This window comes from Mytilus californianus, unplaced genomic scaffold, assembly GCF_021869535.1.
Source record: "Mytilus californianus isolate M0D057914Y unplaced genomic scaffold, xbMytCali1.0.p SCAF_4, whole genome shotgun sequence".
In the NCBI taxonomy this organism is placed as follows: Eukaryota; Metazoa; Mollusca; class Bivalvia; order Mytilida; family Mytilidae; genus Mytilus; species Mytilus californianus.
In genome coordinates this window covers 21100522-21119257 of record NW_026262690.1, presented here as the reverse complement: position 1 = coordinate 21119257, position 18736 = coordinate 21100522, and the positions used below count along the sequence as shown (strand labels likewise).

Below are 18736 nucleotides of genomic sequence, written 5' to 3'. Positions count from 1 at the left end.
GTTTGATTTTAACAAAAATTGAATTCTTAGGGTTCTTTGATATGCTGAATCTAAACATGTATTTAGATTTTTGATTATGGGCCCAGTTTTCAAGTTGGTCCAAATCGGGGTCCAAAATTAAACTTTGTTTGATTTCAACAAAAATTGAATATGTGGGGTTCTTTGATATGCTGAATCTAACCATGTATTTAGATTTTTGATTTTTGGGCCCTGTTATCAACTTTGTCCACATTGAGGTCAAAAGGGTCCATAATTAAACTTTGTTTGATTTCATCAAAAATTGAATTCTTGGGGTTCTTTGATATGCTGAATCTAACCATGTATTTAGATTTTGGATATTGGACCATAATAGGTGAATGTCCAATTTAAAATTTTTAAGTTCTTAGACCACATTCATTCTGTGTCAGAAACCTATGCTGTGTCAAATATTTAATCACAATCCAAATGCAAAGCTGTATCAAGCTTGAATGTTGTGTCCATACTTGCCCCCAACTGTTCAGGGTTCGACCTCTGCGGTCGTATCAAGCTGCGCCCTGCGGAGCATTTTATTACCATGTGGTTTCCATAAGACAATTTAGATAAAATTTGTCAGAATATTCCTGCAATCTGGGAAACCACATCAGGTGTTTACTCTCCCTGTTTAATATGTTCCTACAAGTGTGGTGACCACTAATAGAACCAACTACAAAATCTGTGTGAGACCCCTTTCCAATTAGCTATATATATGACAAATACATGTAAGGCATATAATTAATAATTCATGCACAAGGAATCGATTCGACAACGCAACACAAAATCTCTGATTTGATGAACTTTCTCCCCAACCCTTGATTTTCAGTCTGTGGTGAACCCTGACAATGATTTATTTTTCATGATTTTCTTATTCTCATTTACTGTAACTAAATCCCGCAGTGTAAAGGTACAGATGAAAAATATCTTTTCATGTGTAAAAGAAATATAAATAGATCTTATCTTAGATGCATGTTTATATTCTTCCAAAAGTTTTCCTAATCATTTGTAAATACTTAAGTTGTAAAATGAAATGGTCTCTCTTCAGGACTATAAGAAGACTCAGAAGATCACATGGTTAGCTGTAACAGACAAGGCTCCATTCATTCCATGTGATTGTGTCCAGTATGATCACATTATAACTAAACCTATACTTGCAAAAGGCGAGGACTTTAAACAGTATGTCAACAGGAACTCTCAGGTAAATTTTATCTTTCAATGCCTTTACTGGAGTATGGTATTACTAAATATTAAGAGGTTAACAATTTATATTTAAAAAAAACACTATTAGCAAAATATGAGAGCAATTACATGTATTGGTATGCTTGTACTTTGATTTATGATGTTATTTTAAAAAATTGCAGCTTTAACCTGATAAATACATTTTCATATTATGGTTAGTACATAACTTCTATTTATCTATCGAACTTTATAATACTGGTTTGCACTAACCCAGATTTAATTAGCGTGGGGTGTTTGTCTTCCTGCGGACAGCGCTCCTGTGTACTAAAGTCCTGCAATAACAGTAGGCTAAGCACAAAGCAGTCAAAATTATACATACACCCTTTGGTTTTCTCTTATTTTCTTTTACTTATTCTTTTTTTTATGTACATATAAAACCTTATACTAATTATTTTTCTTAAATTCACATACACATATTTAGGCCTATTTGGGTTTATACAAAATATTTTGGCAACTAAATTCACATACACAATTTGGCATATCAAATTTCTCTGCTTTTACTTGGCTGCTGGTGTACCATGATAACGTTGCTGCCGCTCACTGTCGTTTGCTTGGCCTTTTCTCCTGTTCCGGCTTTTGGTGGCTCCTATTTTTATTTTTATGCCCCTGCTGTAGCGGAGGGGGCATTAAGTTTTACCCTTGTCCGTCTGTACGTACGTCCCAAAATTGGTTTCCGTTCTCTAACTTTAGTTTGCCTCAACCAAATGTTATGAAACTTATACACAATGCTTATTACCACAAAACACAGATCAAGTTTGAATTTAGGTGGCGTCACTTTTACCGTTCTAGAGTTATGCCCCTTTACAAATGGAAAAATTGCTGAATTTTTTGTTTCCGTTCTCTAACTTTAGTTTGCCTCAACCAAATGTTATGAAACTTATACACAATGCGTATTACCACAAAACACAGATCAAGTTTGAATTTTGGTGGCGTCACTTTTACCGTTCTAGAGTTATGCCCCTCTACAAATGGAAAAATTGCTGAATTTTTCGTTTCCGTTCTCTAATTTTAGTTTACCTCAACCAAATGTTATGAAAGTTATACACAATGCTTATTACCACAAAACACAGATCCAGTTTGAATTTTAGTGGCGTCACTTGAACCGTTCTAGAGTTATGCCCCTTTATAAATGGAAAAATTGCAAAAAAAAATTATTTTCTTTTAAATATCAAGTAATTGAGTTATCTTCCTTTGTCCATGATTACAGTTGAATCAACTACAATCAATGCTTTATATAATGCAATGTTTAATTTTGACTTCCACTGATAAAACACAGATCAAGTTGAATTTGGGTAGTGTCACTTTAACCATTATTGAGTTATGCCCCTTTATAAATCGAAAGATTGCAAAATTTTTAGTTTCCATTCTGTAACTTAAGTTTGCCCCAACCAAACATTATGAAACCTATACACAATATTTATTACAACAAAACTAAGATCAAGTACAAATTTTTTGTTTCCGTTTTCTAACTTTAGTTTGCCTCAACCAAATGTTATGAAACTTATACACAATGCTTATTACTACATAATACAAATTAAGTACGAAAATTGGTGGCGACACTTTTATCATTCTTGAGTTTTGTTCCTTTATACATAAAAATTGCTGAATTTCGTTTCAGTTCTCTAACTTTAGTTTGTCTCAACCAAATGTTATAAAACTTATACACAACCGTTCTAGAGTTATGCGTGTTTACAAATAGAAAAATTGCTGAATTTTTAGTTTCTGTTCTCTTCTTCAGTTAGCCTCAACCAAATGTTATGAGACTTACACACAATGCTTATTACCACAAAACTCAGATCAAGTTCAAATTTGGGTAGCGTCACTTTTACTGTTCTTCAGTTATGTCCCTTTATAACTATATGATATGCAAGCAGGGGCATCATCTGTGTCCACATGTGGACACTATCCACATTTAAACCATTGTGATGACGTCAGCCTATTCATTTACCGTGGATTCTTTTTCTACAATCAACGCTTCCTAAATCTGCCGCTGAAATGGACTCACCAAATTATATTCATTTGTTTCCTTTGTGTTTCTAATTTCATTAAGTTTGAATTGGCTAATTTACTGATTTCTGTTCACTAATGGAATTAATTTAAAAACTTACCTTTAATTTTTGTAATTTGTATATGCCTTCACTGGGAATCGAACCCTTCCTTGAAATCTGTTATGAATGACTGACATCAACACATCGACGAAACCTCTCGGCTACCAATGGGTTACAACTTAGATGTCTATTTTATATATATAAATGAACATGGGACACACAGGGGTTGTACCTTTATATATGCACAATGGGCAGTCGTATAGTATAAGTTGGTAGCCGTGAGGTTAGCATGCTTAAAATCAACGAGTTAAAAAATAGGGATTTGTCAGTTTAGGTTCGAATCCCTGTATTATCTCTGTTGTCACAATTCTGTTTTTTTCTAATTTTGCATGTTATAGTGGATATTTTTGTAATAATAGCGTGTTTTACCGTTTATTTTTTGGATTATTATTGGCTATTTCACATGTTTGAAACAAAAATGATTACATTCTATTTGTCAATTTTTGTTGTATAAATATAGTATGATTTCATCTGTTTTACTACATAATTTTACAAATATTTGTTCGCAAATTCCTATGCTAGAAAATCGTGATGTGCCTAGAGTGCTAGAAATTTCGGTAACATACTTATTATATATACTTTAAATATGCTCTTTGGTCGGGTTGTTGTCTCTTTGACACAGTCCCCATTTCCATTCTCAATTTTATTAGAAATAAGTTCGAATATGTCTTATTTTGTAAAAACAGATAATATTCAGATGCCTGATAATATAAAGATCTTTAAAGGAAGAAATGTTATATTTGTGTTTTGTTAACCAATTAATTGTGATCTGGGAATTATCAATGCATCGTTGGACACGATAACATGGTTATTTAAACTCACTTACAATACCTTCTAATTAAGAAAAGGCTTTAATTTTGAAAAGAAATTAACACAATAGTTTAAGTTATAGATACAATGGATAAGCGTAGATTCATGAAAAACAAACCATTCGCCCTCCGGGCTCATGGTTTCTTTTTCAAGAATCCACGCTTATCAATTGTATCTATATAACTTATTTTTAATTTTTTTTTTTTTTTTTTTCTTTTCTATATTTAAAATTTTCATTTTTAATTTTTTTAATTTTTTTAGGTTCTATTTATTTTTATCTTTTATTTAAATTCATCAAATTATTTATTTATTTTATTTATCAAATTATTGTTCATTTCACATTTTATTCATGTTATGTTTTTATACGACCGCAAAAATTAAAAATATTTGGTCGTATATTGGTATGACGTTGGCGGCGTCGGCGTCGTCGTCGTCGGTGTCGTTCGAAGACACATTGGTTTTCACACTCTAACTTTAGTTTAAGTGAATGGATCTCCATGAAATTTTACCATAAGGTTCAATACCACGAAAGGAAGGCTGGGATTGATTTTGGGGGTTATGGTACCAACAGTTAAGGAATTAGGGGCCAAAAAGGGGCCAAAAATAAGCATTTTTGTAACTTCCAGACAATAACTTGTGTGTAAGTGTATGGATCTCTCTGACATTGTACCACAAGGTTCCATATCACAAAGGGAAGGCTGTTATTGATTTTGGGGGTAATTGCCTCAAAATTTTAGGAATAAGGGGCCAAAAAAGGGGCAAAAAACAAGCATTTTTCTAGTTTCATGACAATAACTTGTGTGTAAGTGTTTGGATATTTCTGAAATTGTACTACAAGGTTCCATATCACAAAGGGAAAGCTGGAATTGAGTTTGGGGGTAATTGCCCAAAACGTTTAGGAATTGGGGGCCAAAAAGGGGCCAAAAATAAGCATTTTTCTAGTTTCCAGACAATTACTTGTGTTCAAGTGTATGGATTTCTCTGAAATTGTACTGCAAGGTACCATACCACAAAGGGAAGGCTGTGATTGAGTTTGGGGGTGATGAATCATAAGGGGGTTCAAAAAATTTGGGGGGGGGGGATTTTTTTTCTTTTCTTTTTTTCCTTTTTTTTTTCTTTTAAAATTTTCCATTTTAAGTTGGTTATTTCTGATTTATATTTAAAAGCAAATAATAATGATATGGTAGGAGATACACACCAAACAGGATATGTAAATTATTATATAATAAGTATTGTGCAATAGCAAGAAATTTTCAATAGCACAGTATTGCACAATAGCAAGAAATCTTCAATTGCACAGTATTGCGCAATAGCAAGAAATCTTCAATTGCACAGTATTGCACAATAGCAAGAAATATCCAATAGCACAATATTGCGCAATAGCAAGAAATTGTCAATTGTACAGTATTGCGCAATAGCAAGAAATCTTCAATTGCACAGTATTGCACAATAGCAAGAAATATCCAATAGCACAATATTGCGCAATAGCAAGAAATTGTCAATTGTACAGTATTGCGCAATAGCAAGAAATATTCAATTGCACAGTATTGTGCAAAAGAAGATACTTCGTATAAATTGCTTATTTCTTGATCAATTTCAATGGGGTTTTATTCTTGAATTCTTGGGGTTCTTTAATATGCTGAATCTAACTGTGTATTAAGTTTTTGGATTTTGGGACCCGTTTTTTAATTGGTCCACATTGAGGTCCAAAGGGTCCAAAATTTAACTTTGTTTGATTTCATCAAAAATTGAATTATTGGGGTTGTTTGATATGCCGAATCTAACCGTGTATTTAGATTTTTAATTTTTGGTTCCATTTTCAAATTGGTCTACATTAAGGCCCAAAGGGTCCAAAATTAAACTTAGTTTGATTTTAACAAAAATTGAATTTTTAGGGTTCTTTGATATGCTGAATCTAAACATGTATTTAGATTTTTGATTATGGGCCCAGTTTTCAAGTTGGTCCAAATCGGGGTCCAAAATTAAACTTTGTTTGATTTCAACAAAAATTGAATATATGGGGTTCTTTGATATGCTGAATCTAACCATGTATTTAGATTTTTGATTTTTGGGCCCCGTTATCAACTTTGTCCACATTGAGGTCAAAAGGGTCCAAAATTAAACTTTGTTTGATTTCATCAAAAATTGAATTCTTGGGGTTCTTTGATATGCTGAATCTAACCATGTATTTAGATTCTGGATATTGGACCATAATAGGTGAATGTCCAATTTAAAATTTTTAAGTTCTTAGACCACATTCATTCTGTGTCAGAAACCTATGCTGTGTCAAATATTTAATCACAATCCAAATTCAGAGCTGTATCAAGCTTGAATGTTGTGTCCATACTTGCCCCAACTGTTCAGGGTTCGACCTCTGCGGTCGTATCAAGCTGCGCCCTGCGGAGCATTTTATTTCTTTTTGTCACTCAAAATTATATCAATTACCATAAGGTAAAAATAAATTATTTAATGCCCAAAAAGGAGCAAGCCAGATCCGACCGTGCAAGACCCTCATGGGTAGTCAAGGTCGTTAAAAACCCCCCCTCGTCGTTGTCGAACTTTATAGCCGGTCCCCTAATATCATATATTTGACCAGAACAGTAGGCACATGACTACATTGTATTGTGATGTCATGAATGTAAAAAGAGTTTTGCTGAAAGGATTCAATTAAAATGTAGAAGTTCAATCTCTTAAAAAGCAGTAATTGTTTCATGTTTTTTATAAAATAATATTTTACTCTCCATATGACCGTCAATGCCATGAATCATTTGTTAAATATTGTATAGATATGTCTATCTTACAAATGCATTAATGCTTCTATTGTATCTTTTGGGATCAAAAGGTGCATTTTAATGCATATGGTCAAATCTGACTTAATTGTCCCTGCGCCACGTGTTGCAGGGACATACATCTGGTCTTATTAGCGCTCTCACATACATGTACAATTTTTGCCAGATTTTTATATAACTTATATCATAGGTTTATATCAGCTATGTCTCTGACAAGTACGAAAATCAGTGCTGATCAACTATTTTTAAAAGCTGGGGGCTTTGGAACTCAATTCTTTTATTTATTTTCAGCAAGACAATGTAATGTATGGAGATCCATGTTTGAAAGACCTGAAGAAAGGGGACATAATCCAGCTCCAGAGGAGAGGATATTATATCTGTGATCAGCCATTTGAACCTCTGAGGTAATGTAGTTACTATTGTAAACTCAGGATTGTTCCATTAAAACATGTACTAGGATCACAAGACACATCAATTTGCTACCTACAACTGTAAAGCATATATACAATTAATGCATTTGGTATTGCGAAACATATCCCATTACAATTTTTGGAATGATAAAAACACCGCAATAAATTCTGAATTTACTGGTATTTATTCATGTGTAGGTTTTTATGGGTAATTTTTCTACATCTAATATGTCAGTCACTTATTTGGATCAATTCAGCAATTTGTTTCAGGTAGGCAGTTATGGTAACAGTTTCTTCAAATCTTTTGCCTATGCCATTACCTTGGATATGTATGATAGCTTGTTTTGAAACTGGGACATTTTCAAATAACGTGGATTGATTTTTGAAGTACCAACTGAGATAATAAAAGAAATCCTTGTTTAAGCAAACCAAAAGATCCCATTTTTATACGCCCGTTTACGGGACATATTATGGTATACAGTTGTCGGTCGTCAACATGTCGGATATTAACTCAAAAATGCTTTAACCAATTTGCATAAAACTTTGGTGAATTGTGTATATCTATTGACGTGAGCTCCCTTTCGATTTTTATAAAATTTAGATTTTACGTTTCCGAGTTATGGGGTTTTATTCATTAAAAAAAGGGGGATTTTCCAGTTTTCAGACAATAAGTCAAGAATGCTTCCACCAACTTGCAAGAAATTGTGGTGAATTGTTTATATCTATTTACAAGAGCTCCCTTTCAATTTTTATAAATTTTAGATTTTAAGTTTCCGAGTTATCGGGTTTTATTCATTAAAAAAAGGGGTGATTTTCCAGTTTTCGGACAATAACTCAAAAATGCTGACACCAATTCTCATGAAACTTTGGTGAATTGTTTATATCTATTGATGTAAGCTCCCTTTTTATTTTCATAAATTTCTAATATGACATTGAGACTTAATTGAACTTTATTTTTTTATAGTCTCATAACAGATTTACTAAGTATTGCACAACAGCAAGAAATCTTTAATTAAATATAAATTCAATTCATATAACCAATTTCAAGTTCTTTGACTACATTTATTCAGAAACCTATAATATGTCAAATATTTAATTACAATCCAAATTCAGACCTGAATCAAGCTTGAATATTGTGTCCATTTTTGCCCCAACTGTTCAGGGTTGGACCTCTGCGGGCGTATCTAGCTGCGCTCTGCGAAGCAGTTTATTAGGCTTCTTGGAGTGTAAAATCCTCCATAAAAAATCTCCTAATTTTTACACAGTGAAATTCTCTGATAATTCTGTGTTCCTTGCAAAACTTTATTAACTCCATGGTTTATAATACATGTTAATTTTATGATCCTCTGAACTTGAAAATAACACAAATGGTTCAGCTCAAGCAATACTTTAAAAGTGTTTGTTTTGAATTAGTTTATATGTTCTGTTGCAGTGTCTTCACTGGAAAGTGTGGTCCATGTGTACTTCTGAATATCCCAGACGGTCATCAGAAAGAAATGCCTACAGCTGGTTCTAAGCATAAACAGGAAGGCAGTGCCAAAGAGGTAAGAATACTATATGTATTATGAAAATATGACTGGATGTGAAATTCACCAATTTATTTAAAAAAAAAAGAATTTAATAAAGTAACAAAAGAGAATTTTTTATCTGTCAGTACTAAAAAAGATGTAACATATTCTGCAGGAATAGATAAACTAAATAGAATGACATGTAAATTTCTTAATCAAGGATCTAAAAATGGTTATATTTGCCAGCCATGACCAATTTTAAATTTCAGAGTGAAAATGGAAATTTATCAACATTGGACAATTTCAACACCCTTTTTTCAGAAACTGCAATGTTTGATAACCAGTGATTAAATACTAATTACTACACTTTTCCAGTAAATCTTTACAAATCAAGAGTCAAAAGAAGCATGGTAGATTCCTGAGGAATTTTCAAAATTAGTAAATTAAAATAAATGTACATCCCATAAATACTTTTTAATGATTTATTGAAAAATTACGCAGTTTTATTTAATATATGTTTTACAACTATTGATATAGGCTTGTTTATGTTCAAACTTCTGGTATGAGTTTGACGGTTTGAATTATATCTCTGCCTTTCAAGTATCTTAAGAAATGACGAAAATCAAGTGAAAAAAATTATGTACCCTTTGTCATGTTTAACATAAAAGTGTTGAAATCACATTTGAAAAAAAAAAAACAATGATTTATTGAATATTAATGAATCAATGTAGGATTGTTTTTTTCACCAAATATTTGCATGCACTACTGTTGAAATAATTTTCAAATGATTTATAGCCAAGTCTGTTGTATTTACAGAAAGCCCAGAGTAAGAAAGGTAAAGCAGCAGAAAAATCACCAAAGGAAGAAAACCCTCCATCATCTAACCATGATGTAGTAGATTTATATAACAGGACCAAAGCTCAGGGAGAAAGGGTCAGAAATCTTAAGACTGAAAAAGCTAAAAAGGTAAAAGGTTACTTCCACAATTATCATAAACAACAATAATTTAATGTGTGTACTACTTTACATTTTTTAAAAGTCTTAAAGTTTTTAGGATAGTTATTATGAGACAGAATTGTTAACTTGATATTCTGGCTGATAGCTGATGACTTTATACAAAGGACCTCTGTAATGAAACATCATCATTTTTCACTATTGTTTAGTCATAAAAGTTGTCTTTGTGGCTGATTTCCCAAAATTAAGCACTTGAAAGCGACTTATTTTAATTGTTAAGCCTCATAGCAAGTTTTTCTATGTTTTAGAGAGGAATATTTTTATGCCCCCGCCGTAGCGGTGGGGGCATTAAGTTTTACCCTTGTCCGTCTGTACGTACGTACGTCCCATAATTGGTTTCCATTCTCTAGCTTGAGTTTGCCTCAACCAAATGTTATGAAACTTATACACAATGCTTATTACCAAAAAACACAGATCAAGTTTGAATTTTGATGGCGTCACTTTAGCCGTTCTAGAGTTATGCCCCTTTATAAATGGAAAAATTGCAAAATTTTTAGTTTTCGTTCTCTAACTTAAGTTTGCCTCAACCAAATGTTATGAAACTTATACACAATGCTTATTACCACAAAACACAGATCAAGTTTGAATTTTGGTGGCGTCACTTTAACCGTTCTAGAGTTATGCTCCTTTATAAATGGAAAAATTGCAAAATTTTTATTTTCCTAAATATCAAGTAATTTTTATTTTTTAAAATTGGAGTTATCTTCCTTTGTCCATGATAATAGTTGAATCAACTACAATCAATGCTTTATACAATGCAATGTTTAATTTTGACTTCCACTGATAAAACACAGATCAAGTTGAATTTGGGTATTGTCACTTTAACCATTATTGAGTTATGCCCCTTTTTAATCGAAAGATTGCAAAATTTTTAGTTTCCTTTCTGTTACTTAAGTTTGCCCCAACCAAACATTATGAAACCTATACACAATATTCATTACCACAAAACTAAGATCAAGTACAAATTTTTTGTTTCCGTTTTTAACTTTAGTTTGCCTCAACCAAATGTTAGGAAACTTATACACAACCCTTCTAGAGTTATTCGTGTTTACAAATAGAAAAATTGCTGAATTTTTAGTTTCTGTTCTCTACTTAAGTTAGCCTCAACCAAATGTTATGAGACTTACACACAATGCTTATTACCACAAAATTTTGGGTAGTGTCACTTTTACCGTTCTTCAGTTATGTCCCTTTATAACTATATGATATGCAAGCGGGGGCATCATCTGTGTCCACATGTGGACACTATCCACATTTATTTATTGATACATTTTACCTGTGAAACAATTTTTTAAATTTTTTTTCAATATTATATTGTTTTCCCTAATGTTAAGGAGTTGATTGATACTGAAGTTAAGATACTGTTAGCCCTGAAAGCTGAATATAAGGCTGCCACTGGTAAGGACTGGAAACCAGATGATCCACCAAAGGCCACACTGCCTGCAACAACAAGTTCTGTAAAACGTGATGCTGGAAAACTGAATGAAGAGATTGCAGCCCAGGGTAATAAAGTCAGGGATCTTAAGAGTGCGAAGGCTGCAAAAGTAAGAATTTAGTGAAAATTTTTAATTTATTAGATACATCTACAAATCTTCGTAAATAAAAGATATTAATGATGTTTTATCACTTTTATTACTGAATATTATATTTCAGAAAGTTTTTTTTTGTGGCCAGTTCTTTTTCTGAGTGCAGTTTCCCCTGTCTGAATTAATTTGATTTGTGAATGAAGAAAAAATTGGATTTTTGGTGAAATATTTAAATGTCTATGGTTCCTCCAGATCAGGGTCAAATTTCTCAGAAATAAACTTGTTATGCCCCCTCCGTAGCGGTGGGGGCATTAAGTTTTACCCTTGTCCGTCTGTACGTACGTACATCCCAAAATTGGTTTCCATTCTCTAACTTGAGTTTGCCTCAACCAAATGTTATGAAACTTATACACAATGCTTATTACCAAAAAACACAGATCAAGTTTGAATTTTGATGGCGTCACTTTAGCCGTTCTAGAGTTATGCCCCTTTATAAATGGAAAAATTGCAAAATTTTTAGTTTTCGTTCTCTAACTTAAGTTTGCCTCAACCAAATGTTATGAAACTTATACACAATGCTTATTACCACAAAACACAGATCAAGTTTGAATTTTGGTGGAGTCACTTTAACCGTTCTAGAGTTATGCTCCTTTATAAATGGAAAAATTGCAAAATTTTTATTTTCCTAAATATCAAGTAATTTTTAAAGGCAGTGCTTTAATGCCTTTCTAGTTGCCGTGTTAATATTTCTTTCCGCGATATCCAACTTATCTACGTGGGGGGTCATTTAGCTCCAAGTAGATCCGGAAAATGTTGATTCTCTCCTCTTCTTATTGTGGTATAAAATGTTTTTTGTCTCATTTCATTTACATTGGGAAATAGAGAAACGATCATTGTGTTTTGTTAGTTTTAAAAACTTTTGATATATTTGTATTTTACATTATAAGCAGTCAACCGATTGACAAACTAGAATTATTTGAATTCCTTGTGGAAAGAGGACGGGTTAATTTCGAGTGTTATCTGCAATCTAGATGTTTATAAATCATTTCAGTCGTTGATATAATAATTAAAGGTCGACTGAACATGAATTATATTATACAATTTAAAGCGCATTTCTGTTTATGCACGCGAACCCGTCTAACGTTATTGTTATTTCGCAGTTATATAAAGTAGCAAATTATCGTTCCTGAATAGGTGGCGCCGTGGTAGCCGATCCTGTACTTCAACTTCCGGTTTCTGCACTGTGCAACTATTACAGTTGCATATTTTATTAACGATGCCAAGTACTTGTTGTTGTGTACCTGGATGTCATTTAAGAGGAGGACATGCATTTCCAAATGACTTAAAAAGAAGGAAAAGTTGGATCAACGCCATGGCCCATACGCAGATTGGACGAGAACACGATGAAATCGTGGAGTCCATCTCAATCAGCTGTTGTTTGCAAGGCACATTTTACTGAAAAAGACTACGTGCAGGAAACTGTTCATGGTAAAACTCTATTTTCTTTTTAAAATATATAGTTATAAATGTAATCGCCATGCGAATAAACCAAAGTCAGTTTACAACCGCAATTATCGTTTTAGAATAAAAGGGGGTGGTTAATACACCTAATCGCTATTTATTCCATTCCGGATAAGTTCTAAAATTACAAAACTTTTTCATCCAGTTGACGCTATCTGGGACCCTGTTTAAACAATGCACCATGCATGATACTTTTTAATGAGACCTGTTTAAAACATCGTAAATACTTCAAACACAATATTTTTTTGACTTTAATTTGAGTTTGGAAAAAGTGGATCATAATCTATCAAAGTTTCCTATTGATCGCTTTCTAAATTTTTCCCTCCCTCAGCTCGTTACTGATGACCTTTGTTTGCGGCCTGTTGACCCAAACAGGAAGTTGTCTAAATGACTGTTTTTTCCGGATTGGACTAAATAGCGATAAGGTGTATTCAAGACGTCATAATTTTTTGGATTACGATTCAATGTGATCTGTTTGAGATTTTTTGGTGCTTGCTACAATTATAATGATTTCTTACAAGAGGTATATCATACTGAGAATTATTTTAGCAGTAATTATGCTTATGTAGTAATGACAGGAATGCATAAGCTTTGCCTCATAGACTTTCTTGAAAAATATCAATGACAATGTTAACAGGAACAAAACAATGACATGCTCTCATCTATATTATAGTTATTTAGGTACAAACAATGTATGTTTGTTGCATACGTCTCTCATTGTTTGTCCTTTGGATTTACATAACATACATTTTGATGTACATTGAATCAGGCTAACATAGTTTTATCCAGATTGTAATGAATAAATCTAGTTAATATTTTGCCAGGTTACGAGTACAAAGGAATTATAGTTATCTCGTACCATTGTAACTCGTACCAATGTCAACTCGTACCACTAAACAAAAACTCGTTCCAATGCAAACTCGTACCACTGCTAACTCGTACCACTGCTAACTCGTACCACGGTAAATTCATACCATTGTAAACTCGTACCAACTTATTTAAATGCATTCAAATGGTGTTTAATGATGAATATATACTTTAATTTCACTCAATACCTCTTAAGTCTGTAAAATGTATATAATTTGAAATTACAATAACCAATTTGTAGCTAATTTTCCTTGTCTAATTGGATAGAGAAAACCGTGGCAGATTGGCTTTTTTGTCTCCCTTGAATAGACTCTTTTTTAAACTTTTACTGACAACTATTTGATTTAATTTTTAATCATTCCAAATCAGTAACATTGAATAGATTTGGGTATTTTTTTATTGTTTCTAAAAGGAATTTTATTTAATGAAAGAATTTATTGATTGTGTTTTAAAGGTTTAAAATTGTTTATGACCAACAGTTAGAAAGTATGAAATTTATTTTTATACAATATTCAGCACATTTCAGCAGAATATGTATGACCATGCTTACACGTATATGATTATACAAGTTGATTAGTTAAAGATAAAAAAAAAACAAGTTGATTAGTTAATAATCAACCAATAATCACACAATCAAAGGAATTTAATATATTTATTAGCATGGTAATTAAGAAATTACATTATTTTTGTCTAAGTTTTCATTAAAATCTGGTATAAATTTCAAAGATATTTTAATTTTTTGTATAAAGCTTAAAAAAATAATAATCATAAAACATTCATATTTTTGTCTAAGTTTTCATTAAAATCTAGTATAAAATTCAAGTAATTCAACTTTTTTTATTTAGTTTACCAAAAAAAAAATCATAAAACTTTCGTATTTTTGAATATATTTTTAATGGTACGAGTTTGCAGTGGTACGAGTCTGATTGGTACGACTTCCCAGTGGTACGAGTTTACGTTGGTACGAGTTTACGTGGTACGAGTTTACAATGGTACGAGTTAACTTGCTTCTGTACAAAGTATGCATTGCTAATGGAAGTTCATTTAATTATCAAAAAACAAATGTTTTATAACCTTTTTCAGGGCACAAACCCACCATACAGAGACTTAAGTCTACTGCCAATCCCAGCCTATTTTCCTGGACCAAGCAAGAGACTGAATCGTCCGCAAAAAGAAAAATCAGGGCAGTTTCCTGTGAAAACAAAAGAACTAAACTTGATGAATATTGTAGTAGAAATCTAGAGGAAAGTTTTGATTGTAAAGTTGGTTTTCCTGAAGAAGTAATTCATTCTGCAGACAGGATTTATGACTGTCCACCACCAACTGCCGAGCTAATGTTGAGATTCACAGATGGAATTACGCAAACACCATCAATGCCTATATTTTCAGCAGAGAATTTTGAAATGAAGACACGTGACACAGCCATGCATTTTTATACAGGTTTAGAGTTGTATACTAAATTTTTATTTGTTTTGACCACACTTGGTCCAACAGCACATTGTTTGAGTTACATATATTTTCAAATTGATAGGGTGTCATTTGAAAATCAGTTTTTTTATGACTTTGATGAAATTGATGCATTATACAACCAACTTTGAACTGTCTAGATTCTAGATTGAAACTAGTGTTAAGAATATTGTGTAAACATGGATTGTTTTTATGTCTAAACAGTGGCGTGAGGCTAACACTTGGCCATTTAGTGGTTTAGTCAGGTATTTTTCGCCATCCAACTTAGAATTAAAGTTTCCTACAACTTGGATTATTATTGACAGCACAGAATATCCCGTGATAAAACCTAAAGCTCCTAGAGCTCAGGCAACCTTTTCATCATATAAAAACAGAAACACTGAAAATACTTGTATGTTCGACACCTGGTGGTTTAGTCAACTATGTCTCTAATGCATATGTTGGTTGTACCAGTGACTGTGAAATAGTTGAAAGATGTAGAATAGTTCAATTATGTGATCCAGGTGACAGTGTGATGGCAGACAAAGGTTTAAATGTGCAAGATTTGTTTGCTCACTTTTTTCAAAAAAAGAAACAGAATTAGTTCCAAAACTCTTATACGGGATAGAAAAGTCTCCAATTAACACGTGCACATAGAGCTAATTATTGGACTTTGCAAAACATACAAAATTCTAATAAATCCTATGAATGGAACTGAAACAAAACTTTCATCTGAAATAACATTTAGTTGTTTTATGTTGTGTAATTTTAGAACTTGTATTGTGCCAAAGGATGCATAAATAAAAGTGACGCAATGAAGTTTGTTCTGATATATATATATAAATATTATTTACAATTACATGCACATGTAAATTGTAATGCATATAAAAATAAGGAGATGTGGTATGATATTCAGTGAGTTTATCGAACCAAAGTGCATAAGAAATGGGTTAAGCAGTTACAGGTGTTACTGTCACCATACAATCTCCAACAATTAGAAAAACTTGTACCGTGTAAAAAATTTCAGAGATCTTACAACTAAGTTTTGTTGTCTCACCTTGACTTTGGTGAATTGTTTATATCTGTTGATGTAAATATAAAAAAGAAGATGTGGTATGATTGCCAATGAGACAACTCTCCACAAGAGACCAAATGACACAGAAATTAACAGCTATAGGTCTCAGTACGGCCTTCAACAATGAGCAAAGCACATACCGCACAGTGAGCTATAAAAGGCCCCGAAATGACAATGTAAAACAATTCAAACAAGAAAACTAACGGCCTAATTTATGTACAAAAAATGAACGAATAACAAATATGCAACACATAAACAAACGACAACCACTGAATTACAGGCTCCTGACTTGGGACAGGCACATACATGTACATACAGAATGTGGCGGGGTTAAACATGTTCACGGTATCCCAACCCACCCCCTAACCTGGGACAGTGGTGTAACAGTACAATATAAGAGCGAACTATAAAAATCAGTTGAAAGAGGCTTAACTCATCAGATGGATAAATACAAATACAAGTGGACGTGGCCGGGTAGTTGTACATCCAAACAACAAAAAGACACTAAGTACAGATCTGAGAGTACTCGCATTTACTGACAGCTAGTTCAAAGCCACAAACAACTGATAAAAAAATCTTGCATCTAAGACTAAATTATCAATCCGTAAGCTCCCTTTAGAATTTTATAAATTTTAGATTTTACATTTCTGAGTTATGGGGTTTTATTCATTAAAAAGGGGGGGATTTTCCAGTTTTTGGACAACAACTCAAAAATGCTTTAAGCAGTTCGCATGAAACTTTGGTGAATTATTTATAGCTATTGATGTAATCTCCCTATTGATTTTCATAAATTTCAAATATGACATTGAGAAGAAATTGAACTTTATTTGTTTATAGTCTGGCAACAGATTTATTAAGTATTGCGCAACAGCACAGTGTATTGCACAACAGCAAGAAATCTTTAATTGAATATAAATTCAATTCATATAACCGATTTCAAGTTCTTTGACTACATTTATTCAGAAACTATAATATGTCAAATATTTAATTACAATCCAAATTCAGACCTGTATCAAGCTTGAATATTGTGTCCATTTTTGCCCCAACTGTTCAGGGTTGGACCTCTGTGGGTGTATCCAGCTGCGCTCAGCGAATCAGTTTATTACTTAATTAAGAACTCCTTTTTGTCGAGCCTGCGACTTTTGTCGCAGAAAGCTCGACATAGGGATAGTGATCCGGCGGCGGCGTTAGCTAACTTCTTAAAAGCTTTATATTTTAGAAGGTGGAAGGTCTGGATGCTTCATACTTTGTATATGGATGCCTCATGTTACGAAGTTTCCGTCATTCACATGTCCAATGTCCTTGACCTCATTTTCATGGTTCAGTGACTACTTGAAAAAAAAGTGTGCATACCTTGCAAGGTCCTCATGCCCGTCAGACAGTTTTCACTTGACCTCGACCTCATTTCATGGATCAGTGAACAAGGTTAAGTTTTGGTGGTCCAAGTCCATATCTCAGATACTATAAGCAATAGGTCTAGTATATTCGGTGTATGGAAGGACTGTAAGGTGTACATGTCCAACTGGCAGGTGTCATCTGATCTTGACCTCATTTTCATGGTTCAGTGGTTATAGTTAAGTTTTTGTGTTTTGGTCTGTTTACTTATACTGTATGCAATAGGTCTACTATATTTGGTGTATGGAATGATTGTAAGGTGTACATGTCTAGCTGGCAGGTGTCATCTGACCTTGACCTCATTTTCATGGTTCAGTGGTCAAAGTTAAGTTTTTGAGTTTTGTCTTTTTTTCTAATACTATATGCAATAGTTCAACTATATTTGGTGTATGGAAATATTTTATGATCTATATGTCAGTCACGCAGGTTTTTTTTTACCTTGACCTCATTTTCAAGGTTCATTGCTCAGTTTAAAGTTTTTGTGTTTTGGTCTGTTTTTCTTAAACTATAAGCAATAGGTCAACTATATTTGTTGTTTGGAAGAATTGTTAGCTGTACATGCCTGCCTAGCATGGTTCATCTGACCTTGACCTCATTTTCTTGGTTCATTGGTCAATGTTTAGTTTACTTGGTTAATGTTAAGTTTATGTGACAGTTGTAATAAAGCTTTATATTTAGGACTATCAACATAATATCAATGATTAGTAAAGAAGGCGAGACATTTCAGCTTGTGCACTCTTGTTTCATTCATAAATTACTTTATACTTGGAAATATAATTTTGCTTGGAGTTATAGTTTCTAAAAAAAGTATTGTCATTGAAAGAGTTGACATGTTGCAATGTACATTTATTCTACATAGTTCTATGGTACCAAATCAAAAGTTTATATTAAAGAAAGAAGTCAAAGGTTTCCCATCATAGTTTAGTTACATACATTTTTTTGTACCTGAGGTCGTTGAATATAGATCATTATATAAATAAGGAGATGTGTTATGATTGCCAATGAAACAACTATCA

The 18736-nt window shown here is 32.8% G+C and overlaps 2 protein-coding genes and 1 long non-coding RNA gene across 7 annotated transcripts in view; 2 read left to right on the top strand and 1 right to left on the bottom strand.

Annotated features, from left to right (window-relative positions):
• The window catches only part of LOC127737672 (uncharacterized), a 139422-nt gene that overhangs the window by 61942 nt on the left and 58744 nt on the right, over positions 1 to 18736 (bottom strand). The gene's annotated exons all lie outside the window — the stretch shown is intronic.
• Positions 1 to 18736, top strand: part of LOC127737650 (bifunctional glutamate/proline--tRNA ligase-like) — a 107903-nt gene that overhangs the window by 33758 nt on the left and 55409 nt on the right. For 3 of the 5 annotated variants that reach the window (XM_052248509.1, XM_052248506.1, XM_052248505.1), the window contains exons 17-20: positions 1058 to 1210; positions 7250 to 7362; positions 8801 to 8912; positions 9693 to 9842. In XM_052248509.1, coding sequence (XP_052104469.1) covers positions 1058 to 1210; positions 7250 to 7362; positions 8801 to 8912; positions 9693 to 9842 — 528 coding nt within the window. Of the gene's footprint in view, positions 1 to 1057; positions 1211 to 7249; positions 7363 to 8800; positions 8913 to 9692; positions 9843 to 11224; positions 11435 to 18736 lie in introns of all 5 variants that reach the window. The other 2 variants (XM_052248507.1, XM_052248504.1) reach the window with 1 other exon arrangement.
• LOC127737667 (uncharacterized) lies at positions 12122 to 16069 on the top strand. Its single transcript, XM_052248531.1, has 2 exons — positions 12122 to 12904; positions 14888 to 16069. The coding sequence occupies exons 1-2, from the start codon at positions 12820 to 12822 to the stop codon at positions 15400 to 15402; spliced, it is 600 nt and encodes a 199-aa protein (XP_052104491.1). The 5' UTR covers positions 12122 to 12819; the 3' UTR covers positions 15403 to 16069.

What these genes read in the sequence shown, in the direction of transcription:
- LOC127737667 (XM_052248531.1), top strand. Translation starts at nt 12,820, where the DNA reads ATGAAATCGTGGAGTCCATCTCAATCAGCTGTTGTTTGCAAGGCACAT. An exon ending in CGTGCAGGAAACTGTTCATG is followed by an intron (nt 12,905 to 14,887) that starts GTAAAACTCTAT and finishes AACCTTTTTCAG; the next exon opens with GGCACAAACCCACCATACAG.